General features: G+C 50.1%; 2 protein-coding genes across 2 annotated transcripts; one reads left to right on the forward strand and one right to left on the reverse strand.

Annotated features, from left to right (window-relative positions):
* Positions 1-3,833: 3,833 nt before the first annotated feature.
* Positions 3,834-5,517, reverse strand: P170DRAFT_455637 (uncharacterized protein; the record flags this gene model as incomplete). The annotated part of the gene is made up of 6 exons (XM_024851549.1): positions 5,246-5,517; positions 5,053-5,180; positions 4,876-4,975; positions 4,669-4,810; positions 4,401-4,609; positions 3,834-4,331 (listed from the first exon to the last, which is right to left on the reverse strand). The coding sequence occupies exons 1-6, from the start codon at positions 5,444-5,446 to the stop codon at positions 3,834-3,836; spliced, it is 1,278 nt and encodes a 425-aa protein (XP_024704053.1). The 5' UTR covers positions 5,447-5,517.
* A 968-nt stretch (positions 5,518-6,485) lies between these two features.
* On the forward strand, positions 6,486-8,600 carry P170DRAFT_407440 (putative FAD-dependent oxygenase). Its single transcript, XM_024846682.1, has 4 exons — positions 6,486-6,941; positions 7,109-7,325; positions 7,400-7,794; positions 7,855-8,600. The coding sequence occupies exons 1-4, from the start codon at positions 6,687-6,689 to the stop codon at positions 8,488-8,490; spliced, it is 1,503 nt and encodes a 500-aa protein (XP_024704054.1). The 5' UTR covers positions 6,486-6,686; the 3' UTR covers positions 8,491-8,600.
* Positions 8,601-11,133: the final 2,533 nt, after the last annotated feature.

Here is an 11,133-nt window from a genome sequence, read left to right on the forward strand (position 1 = left end):
GGTTAATTTCACCGAAATGTTTAATCATCATTTATTCTTAAAGGTCTAGATATTTATACCTGGGAGTTTAGTAGTGATAAACGGATATTCGGAAAGGAGTTCTTGAGAAAAGGCCGGAGCCCCACTATATCGGCGAACATCTTGATCTCGATCTGATTTGTACGACAGCAGAGCCTGGAATAATAGACAGAGGCTCGAACGCAGCATATTCTGTCCTAGTATTCGGATTGTTTATGGAAGTATTGAATGTTATGGTATGCGGGGCGGATATTACGGAACAGATCGATATATAAAGTGCTAACCAGCAGGTGCTGGATCAACAGTTGGTTAAGAATCTTTTTCTTTCTTGTTTTAGAACTTCAATTTCTTGAATTCCAAAAGCTTACAAGCTGCCATGTTCAAGCTTCCCGGTCCGTTGGTTTTCTGAAAACCACGGAACCTTTCAGCCCTAATTTGAAGGCTGCTTCAGCCACCTCTCCCTTGAACCCTCCCTCCATTTACTTGCTCTAATTGCCAGTTTCCCCCACAATTATGTTCATACATTACCCGTAATTTTATTTATTCAAGCACATACGACCACAGGGTGAGGAGAACAGGGCTTCCCGTCCGCTCAGCCGTACTTAAGCCTCACGCCGGCCGGTTAGTAGTTGGGTGGGTGACCACCAGCGAATCCCGGCTGTTGTATGTTTTTCTTTTTTCTTTTTGTAGATTCATTTCATGTAGTGGGTGCAGTGTGTGTGACCTAGCCATGTTGCTGGAACTATTTTTTCCAAATTAGAATGTACTGAAAGTTTGACTTGTTAAGTCAACGCAGCGCGTGGAGCTCTCCAAAGAAAGATGATATCTTAAAAACGGCATCCTCTGCAAGCGTATATCTTTATTGATACACTAATACCGTCCTTTATAATGGTTTTGGACTTGTTTCTACAGTTTCAGCTGCTACAATATCGGTATACCTGGGATTAAAAGAAAGCCCATGTTAGAGAAACCTAGGCACCAGAGCAGGAGACAAGGCCTTCCCCCATGGAAATCATGGAAATCATGGAAATATTTAGTGAAGGTGTTAGAATCTTATGATCCTGTATGAAAAAAAAGAGAACTGCTTCTTCTGGCATTTATTTGTCACCTCCTTTTACTACCAGCCCATATGTTTATGACTGTTCATTCGCGCGCTACTGCTCCCGAAGAACTGTTCTCTAGGAGTCTTGCTATAGAATGGCGATGATGCGGAATGCGTGTTTTTGTTTCATCTTAAGCATTCTGGCCCCAATGCTATTAGATGAAGACAAATACTTGAGTTCTGGATACGCAAAGCGCGATTTTAGATTTTGACTACCAGAAAGAGCAGAGTGCGGATATTCCTGGTGGTATCTCAGCTATCTCTAGAGTACCTTGTATGATTAGCTATAATGTTCGAGATAAGGCATGGTAGCCTTGATGTGGTCTGGTCGGACCTTGTCGTGCTTGGCAGAATGCAGAACTCCTGTCATCTCCAAGAGTTGGAGCATGTGTCGGATAATAGCTAGAGTAGACATACGTCTCCGTATTAATGGAGCTACTTGGGGTGAAGCCATGTGTCCTAGACACCTCACGCATGGCGATTACGCCGTGGGGTGACTGTGTGCGCTCGATAGCGAGTTAGACGTCGCGAGGGCGCTGCTAGATAAAGAAGGTGAACCATTACAATAAAGCATGAGTATCATGGAAATTCCAAAGATCGTATCTTTTGACAGAATGTCTACTACTGCCTTTTTGTTAAGAAATTCGAGGACCGCCAGAACTAGAGCGACTCCTAGGGTCTGATCGACAGGGTGCGGGTGAAATTGTATCAGTTAACCGGCTACCAAAGGGCAAACGGAGCTCTAAAATAATGAAAGAGGTAGCTCGTGGCATTGTCTGATAGGTTCTCACGACATGATCATCAAAGCCCGAGAGCAAGTTGAAGTCGCTGTAGCTCGCCGAATGCCTAGCTCATTCGCCGATTGGATTGCCAACGGTCAATACTGAGTTAACAAGCGCTTTAGCAGCTTCTCACATTTGTAAGAACGGGTTTTCTGCAGAAGACAGAGCAAACAGGCTGTACCAAGAGGCTTGGTTTCTTGTCCACACGCTATCTATTACACACAGCGAGCAGTCAACTCGGTCAGGTGCCATGTCCGTGGATTGTCCAGATTGCCTACAATCGGCGCATTTCTCAGTGCAGCAAGTATTTATGACCCCTGAATTCAAAGATAAAAGTAGTAATTAAAAAGCAAAAACATACAACAGCCGGGATTCGCTGGTGGTCACCCACCCAACTACTAACCGGCCGGCGTGAGGCTTAAGTACGGCTGAGCGGACGGGAAGCCCTGTTCTCCTCACCCTGTGGTCGTATGTGCTAGACCAGAGCCATTCAAGAATCATAATGGCGCTTAGGAACAATACGAACCTCTCAAAATCCGAGTCCGAGTCCGCACCCGACCGTTTTGACTGAACTTTGAGGCTGATCGACACTCAACACATGGCTGATACGGATCTACACTGGGTCGATCTCCAGCACACTGCGAACAGGAACAGGAACAGGAAACGGACTCGGAGATGCAGACGTTTTTAGATGTCACCCGGTGTCTGTAAACCCTAATCGGAGAGAGTGAACGCATTCGTCATTGGCGTCGTTGGAGACTGAATATTGAGTTTTACACTTCGCACGCTCCGAGGATGGGGAAAGATCGGGTAAATCATTGGCTTGAGGGCCGAAGTTTATTTCCAACGAGCCATGGACCTCGGGTTCTTTGGTTTCTTGAAGAAGAGCGAGATTGGAGGTACAGGGTGGTTTTTTTTTTTTTTTTCTTTTGACGTGGTCTGATATGGTGGTTGATTCTACGTGCATTCCGCGGAGCATATCAAAGCCATGAGCAGGCAGCACGTCGTACGATCTATCAAAGACCGAAGGCAGTAAGTCACCACTAACCGCGAACAGTAACCAGTCTACTCGGACCGACCTGGGCCCTAACTCCCCTAAAATCACGAATCACTTCCAGGGCCTCGCGACCCACCCGTCTCCATTGTGGCCGAAGCTAATGAACCATATTAATATCCATGGCCGAGGCTTGCCGCTAACCCTGGCTAGGCAGCACCGACGTTTGTCGACTAAAAGCGGTAGTGAGCTGCTAGCAGGGTTGCATTCCCCCTGCATCCGTCGGGCATGCATGTCGGTACTTTCGAGTCTGAAGATTACGCCCAGTTGCCGGCAGGAAGTATGTCGCGTGTCAAATGACGTGTCTACAGATCAGGGTATGAGAACCTCGAAATCCGTAACGCCTGTCAAATCGATCTGCCATTCCCAGAGATCGCAGAAAGCACAGAACGCAAAATGATCGGAACCGTCGGGGCCGGGCCAGCGGCGCGTGGGTGGATCCGTTTCCACGGCCACGATTGATTGAATGCGTTATTGCCAGTGGAGACTTTTGGAGTATTTCCGGATTCCTTCGAATTGCAAACTTTCTCTTGAGGGCGTGTCGGCTGTTAGCGAAATCAGACAAGAGAAGGGAAAACCTCTGTGGGTAGTTTTAGTCATGGGAAATGACACTCGGCCTCGGTTCGAATCGGTGGTATAATCTGTTTTAATATAGGGTCGGCGTTAGTGTCTACGGCCATGTTACGTCGGACGTGGATGGCATTCCTGCTAAGCGTAGAATCGACGCTGTAATGCCAAATGCCAAGTTCACATTGACGCTCTAATAACAATAAGTAGCATAGTCGTGAATCCATCCATATTAACTCCAACCAGTCCGTCTATGTGTGTATAATATAAGTAGAAGCCAATGTATCCCACCAAGCCGGTCGCAGAAAATCTACCAGGTCTCATGAACCCGCTCCGCCGGCGGCTCACTGCTGTTGTGACTACTTCGACGATCTTCACTGGTGACCTCCACGCGGTTCGAGACGACAATCCCTCCTGCTCCAGCAGCCACATCGCCGTTTCCGCCCGCATGACCAGCCTCTGCTGCCGAGGACCCGTCGAATGCCTTTAGATTCTGCATCTTGATCTCCTCGTTCATCATGCGCTCTTCGCTCTCCGTGAACGTCATGTTTATGGTGTTCGGGTGGCTGGCCGGTCCGCGCCGGTTACTTCGACTCTGGGATTCTCCGTAGGCACCGCCTCCGATGGTCTTGAACCCGCCCGACGGCGTCTTGTATGTTTGTCCGGTGGAGTAGAACGCGCTGCCGAAGACCTTGCTGAGCCAGATGCGCAGGATGTGGAAGATCATGGGCAGGTTGGTGGTGATCACGGCTGCGAAGGCTTCACGGGTGCCCCAGGATGCACTTAGTTGGGCGCCGTCTATCGGTTCCTAATGATGGGAAGAACGTGAGAACCTAGACAAGGCCGGTGATCAGGGTTCATCATGAGTGTTACTCACCACAAGCACGAAGACACTTTTCAGAGTCGCGCAGACAAGAACGAAGATTCCCGTGCTGAGCACAATCGTCGAAGCGATCTTCTTGATCGGCTTGAGACTAGATTTCCAGAGCATGGGAATCGGGATAAAGATGAGGTATAAGTCGGTGGAGACATTCGCGGCGAAGGAAACCCAGACGATGGGCTTAGAGACACCGGCTTGACAGACGTCTACAGTCAACGAGAACGGTTAGCAGACGAAGAGTGGCGGATTGAAGGGGATCACTTGCTTCCAGGGTCGGGATTTATTTGCCAGTATTTGTGAATTGGTCGACATGCTCCCAGGATGGTGATGATACTGGCAATGAATGTTCCGACAACGAGACCGAAGCCGACCCAAACGGGAACACGATAGCGTTTCCCGAGTCCGTCCTGTTCATTCGGTGTCAGCTGCTGCGCCATCCAGTGATGGATATTCTACTGGATGGTTATCGTACCGTAAGTCGAACGTAGAAACACAGCATAGACAACTTGAGCGCCCATATCAGAGCCGAATATGTCGTCCAGCCTGCCAGTTGAATCTTCGATCCGATAACCCTGTATCACCACATTTTGTATTAATATCCCGCGTATTTCCCGGCGTTTAGAACGTTTAGAACGGTATAGAGACGTACCTGAATCGGTACTCGGGATCGTCGACAGACAACGCAGCCCGCTGCGCGTCCGTCATACCGCTGTTGGCGAGACCATTCGCGGACTTGCCCACGCTGTACGCAAGGGCCGTCTGCGCCGTGTAGAATAACTGCAGGGATCATGCACTAGATTAGCAACACGTCGAGGCCACCAAGGATCCCTGGGGGCACGAACAACTCCGACCCACACGAGATAATCGTCCGATCGTAGATTCCTGTATCCCACCGCATTTCCTCGCGCATATGTTCTGAGAATGGTCGCAGCGACTCCGAATGCATACAGTGTCCACGACTCGACGGTGGACTTGTGGAAGGCCGCCTGAGCAGCGTCCTGCTCGGAAGCCCTGGCCATCAAGCCGGAAATGAAGGTCGACATGGCTCCTGCGTACTAACTGACAGGGGTTGTTTAGATAGACATGTCGAATAGGTGTAGGTCCGGGAGAGTTCGAGGTCGAAAGGAATAGTCTGATTTGATTTCTCAATGCGATACAAGAAGGTTGACACGTCTTTCTCACACCACCGCTCAGCGAACTTCGCGCAGCCGTTTATTCGATTGCTAATAAACCAAGGAGGGGACCGAGTGCCACATGTATACAGCCATTCCAGCCCCCTTCTATAATAAGACCAAGTAAGAACAGAAAAAAAAAAAATTAAAAATAAAAATAAGGACCGAAATTTGCGGTCGCCACCAGTACCGGTGTCCTTGCCGGAATCCTTCAGATCGAACAAAATACCAGTTAACGGTGGCATTATTATGGAGATTGGAGATTGTTCTTGATTACTGATTAGCTCTCGCAAGTGGAGAGCGTTCGGTTAACACTGAGTTTTTGGGGCGCCCAGTGCTGTTCTCTGCACCCCATGGTCGCTGTCAAGGTTTGGGAGGATTCCGAGTGCTCCGACTAAATTAATTCCTTAACTTTGAATCCCATTGTTTGGATTTTTGAGACCCTCGCATCCCGGCTCTGTCGCGTGGCGAAGGATTCCCTAGCGCCAGGAAAACGCAAAGATCCGACTCCGTAGAGCTAACGGGTTAGTTATCTTTTTAGTGGTTTACTCCGAAGTGCTAGTACCATTATTCACGGCCGATGGGTATCTTTGGAGAATAATTCAGGGGTGGTTCTTGATTTCCTCGAACCAATGGTACCATCCGAGTTGCAGAGTCTAATATACTGTCCGGGTGGAGAACGCCTCCAGCCAAAATTGAATCGGAACATGCGCCCCAAGCACGCGGTCGCCGACCCATGCGCCATGGCTAATGCTAGCTTGCATTAGGCCGGATTTAGTCTGAGACACCGGACGGACGAGTCGGAGATTGGGACATCAGCCAATGTCCAGGCTTTCCAACTATAATATCGGTACTTTACCTAGTACTTCGAATCCTTCTCTTCTCTCTCCGAGCAACTCTCTCGTGTGGCCGACAGGGATTCAAATCCAGCGGAATTATACTTTATTAGATTGCTTCCTTCAGTGAGAACTCTTTTCGTCTCCTGCATTTCTCCTGCAGGTGTTGAACTAGGGGCCAGTTGTGCGCGCGCCCTTATTTTGGGTCTTCCTTTTACCTTTTGTCTCCTGCATCTTAACCCACCGCGATATAACCTTTCGCCTCTTGAGTCAAAATGCGTTTGCAAGTGGTCACCGCCATCGCCGCGTGGGCTGTTACCTCGGCCTGTCAGAGCCTGCCTGTCACTCGGAACCTGTGGTCTCGCGACGCCGACTACAAGGAACTCAGTGAGAAGCTTTCGACCTCTGCCAAGGTTTACTACCCTGGCTCGGATGAGTTCAAGAAGGCTTCCACTCGGTGGTCCAATCTGGAGTTGCCCACCGTGAACATCGTTGTCGTTCCTAGCACAGAGAACGATGTCGTTGAGACGGTAAGCTTTTGACTTTTCTATTTTGTCGATCTATTTATCTTTCTCTGCTTTTGTTTCACATTTTTCCTTTTTCACATGTTATGATTTCCCCGCACATTGCCAGCGCATATTGGTTCCACCACTGCATCGGGGTGGTACAGCATCAATCCGCTAATGCCACGGAATAGGTGAAATTCGCCAACAAGAAGGAATTGCCCTTCCTGGCTTACAATGGCGCCCACGGAGCCATCACTACCCTGGGCAAGATGACTAGTGGTATCGAAATTTACCTGGATCAGCTTAGCGGTGTCGATGTCGCCGAGGATGGCAAGACGGTTACCATTGCTGGTGGAACCAAGTCTAAGCTGGTGACTGACACGCTCTGGGAGGCTGGAAAGCAGACCGGTAAGTCTTGTCCCAATCGTATACAAAAGCACTAAAGTGGAAAAAACTATGGGATGCTAATTCAATCTAACTAGTCACTGGTACCTGCGAATGTGTCAGCTACCTCGGTCCCGCCCTGGGTGGTGGCCACGGCTGGCTTCAGGGCCACCACGGTCTTGTTGCTGACCAGTTCGAGTCGATGAACATCGTGCTTTCCAACGGCACTCTTGCCACTCTGGACTCCAGCTCTGAGCTCTGGTGGGCCGTCAAGGGCGCCGGCCACAACTTCGGTATCGTCACTTCCGTCACCTCCAAGGTCTTCGACATCGAGCACAAGGACTGGGCCATTTCGACCATCACCTTCAGCGGCGACAAGGTCGAGCAGGTCTACGAGGCTGCCAACAAGTATCTCCTCAAGAACGGTACCCAGCCTGCCGGTGTGATCAACTGGTCGTACTGGCTGAACAACCCCGATGCTGATGCCAGCAACGTGAGTCCTTTCTTTTTCTTCAACTTGCCTTTCATACCAGTGTCTAATAAACACCTCTAGCCCGTCATCATCATGTACATCATCCAGGAAGGCGTCAAGGAAGTCGACTCCGCCTACACAGCTCCCTTCGAAGAAATCGGTCCCATCTCCACCGACCCCCAGAGCGGCACCTACACCGACCTCGCCGCGTGGACCAACATCGCTCTTGACTCCGTGCCCTGCCAGAAGTCCGGTCTCATCAACCCGCGATTCCCCAACTACCTTGAGACCTACAACGTGGCCGCGCAGAAGCAGGCCTACCAGGTCTTCGCGGATGCCGTCCGTGGCTCCTCCGCCTTCAACGGCTCCATCTTCATGTTCGAAGGCTACTCCATGGAAGGCGTCAAGGCGATTGACGCCAAGAGCACCGCTTTTGCCTACCGTGACGAGAACATCCTCTCCGCCCCCCTGATCACCTACAAGCCTGACGGTGCCGAGCTGGACGAGAAGGCCGCTAAGCTGGGTAACCAGCTGCGTCAGATCCTGCAGGACGCGAGCGGCACCGCGGATGTGCGCGCGTACGTCAACTATGCGTATGGTGATGAGGGCTCCGAGGGCTGGTATGGTAGCGAGAGCTGGAGACAGAGCCGTCTGCAGAGCTTGAAGAAGAAGTATGACCCCAGCGGCATGTTCAGCTTCTATGCGCCGATCGCTTAGAGGAGAGGGCGACGATATGATTGTTCTTTTGTGAGATGTGTATATACATGACTTTGTCTGATGCTAAGGACGCGGGTGATTTGAACCTACCTATGAATTACAATAGTAATGAATAATACCGTTTTGATTATGCTTTGGCCATATGTTGTGCAATAGTTGCAGCTGTAAGTAGACTACACATTTTCTCTTATTTTCGATTATTTGGTCAAGTAGATGCCATTGCACCTATCTGGAGAAGTCCCAATCAAATGCATCCTAGGGGCAAATCGCTGTGTGCGATTACATATTCTCTTATTTTCTATTTCATGATACTCAAACATGTCCGTTGAAACTTCCGATTTTAGTGAACCAACTTTCCCCCCTTATAAACACCAAGGGGGCGGCGGACGAGGACGGGTTCTGCGCAGCCAGGGGCAGTCAGTCATATGGCTGGGTTTCAAACCCCTTGCAGAGGACGGTCGACTTGTCTGATCAAGCCTTCTCTTTCGGAAGATGAAGTCTGTGGCTTGTTGAGAAGCGTCGCACCAACAGCCGAGAGCAGACATGTCTTGTGGCATCCGAGCTAGGGAATGGACAGGGTGTATCGAGGTTGAGATTAGAACAAGCTACAGTCCGGACCTTTCGCGTATCCTGGAAGCGATACTCCTCAGTTTACGTCCCAACATCAACCTAAATATCCACTTACGACGAAGTCCAACTTCCTGGGACTTCCCTCCTTCCCTCCTTCCCTCCTTCCCTCCTTCCCTCCTTCCCTCCATAATTGTTCCAAGTGCCGATCGCTAATCGCGTACTCGCGGTCCTTCTATGCATTTGCCACCATCAGTCTGCCGAGCGCGGTTGGTCTCAGGAGAACTAGACCGCTGAGAACCCTGAGTATTCACATTCTTCATGTCAAATTCCGGCTTCTCGGCAGTCGTATCGTAGGTCATAGCTCCCCTGTGCTCGGAACACTACAGAGAAATGCGACCGCCGTGTGCCTGGGAATTAAGTCCGCCATGCTCGAAGACATCATCGCCCCAGGCGAACGTGGTCTTGTTTCGCGCGATCGCAGGGTCCTTGGGGGCTGTAACGGAGGGCTGTAATGCCCATGCGAGCGAAACTCACCGAGTTGACGAGAAGGTCTAGGAGGAAGGTGATGTTAGTCTCTATTTCATTTGACTGTTGACTGGAAGAAACATGGTGCGAGGGACTCGTTTGCCGCAGAGCAGGCAAAGGAGAAGGAACATACAGCGACGCGGATTTGCAGTGGCTCGACTGGCGAGCGAGAGATAGGAATAGTGCTGCATAGACACGGCTGTGCAATAGAAGGAGGCTCCGTAGTCCGTACTTAGGCGTAGCTTCTCCAGGATTGCCTGAGGCGGCCTGGAGATCTCCTTCTTTGCGGAAGGCGGTGGAAAATGGTTGTTCCGGGAGATCTGCCACACCGCCTGCCTGATATTGCCGATAACAGATAAGAGGTTGAGGCTGATAAGATAAGGTTTTGTGGCTTTCGTTTGTTTTGATTCCCTCCGTCTCGTCCACCTCACCTTCTGATAATCGGCAGAGATCTGGCGGACGAGCTGATTCACCGAAGACATGAAGGATCTGGAAGCACTAAATCCACTTGTTTCTGCCTAAAATTCGAAGGAAAAGAAGCATTCGTCCTACAAGCATACGTCATTTTTCGGGAAATATACATCCAACACGTGTTTCAGGATTACGGCGGCTCGTTCAGGATCATTTGAGCACCATTTAACGAGAACTCTTTGTGCTTGAAATGCTTACCGACTACGGCCCGAAATCGTTTTGAATGAGCAGGGACTGGAATCGACATTGAACGCTCCTTGAGTCAGTCATCTGGCTTGGCGTTGGGGGCCATTTGTCAATAGTAACGGAACTGACTGACACAACTCGAGTCGTGAAACTGAAGATTGAAAATGAATAACATGGACAAGAGAAAAAAGAAGCGATATAAAATCGATGCCATACGCCGTATTTCTGTGCAAAGGCCCGTCCATCACTGATTGCTTTCTCATTATCTCCCCCTGATATTGCGGCTGACAACGGAGAGCAATAGCTCCCCGTCGCGCTAATTGCGATCGGCGCCCCAAAAGATCAAGACTCGGTCGTTGGGATTTGAAAGCCGTTCTTTGGGCAACCCAGAGATGATCGGACAGGGTCTGAATGCCACGAACATGGCTCCCATCTGTCTCTAAAACCCTGGAAGAAATTCCACGTGCTACCGCCCGAACGCACTTCAAACCCTACATCAGCATCCTGTCAGACAAAACCAGGCAAAAACATTGCGGAAGACAACTGAGGCAGGTGAAGCGGTCTCCACCGCGCTAAATTGCCTACTGGCATACTTAAGCTGCACCTTGCAGCACCATCGTGCCCGATGTCGACCATCCGACCATTCAGCTTCGATCGTCCGGCTCACTGCTTCTATTAACCCCGAATAGTCCCATAGTCGGGTGCTGATCGCCAGCCAATTAGGCGACCATGGTCAAGGTCGTCTAAAACCACTGCTGACATTTCCTCAAAAAACCTTACGCCGTACATCCGCCAGACCATCGTCCTGTCACATCCCTTGATTCTTTCACACCCTGCGGAGCACGCTTGGTCGATGTTGCGAACACGATCGACGCCAACGCCGCTTCCACC

Source organism: Aspergillus steynii (genome assembly GCF_002849105.1).
Source record: "Aspergillus steynii IBT 23096 chromosome Unknown P170scaffold_4, whole genome shotgun sequence".
Lineage (NCBI taxonomy): Eukaryota > Fungi > Ascomycota > Eurotiomycetes > Eurotiales > Aspergillaceae > Aspergillus > Aspergillus steynii.

Bases quoted from the DNA above. Each gene is read 5' to 3' on its own strand.
- P170DRAFT_407440 (XM_024846682.1), top strand. From the start codon at position 6,687: ATGCGTTTGCAAGTGGTCACCGCCATCGCCGCGTGGGCTGTTACCTCG. The intron at 7,326-7,399 runs GTAAGTCTTGTC...CAATCTAACTAG, and splicing joins GGAGGCTGGAAAGCAGACCG to TCACTGGTACCTGCGAATGT. The intron at 7,795-7,854 runs GTGAGTCCTTTC...AAACACCTCTAG, and splicing joins CCGATGCTGATGCCAGCAAC to CCCGTCATCATCATGTACAT.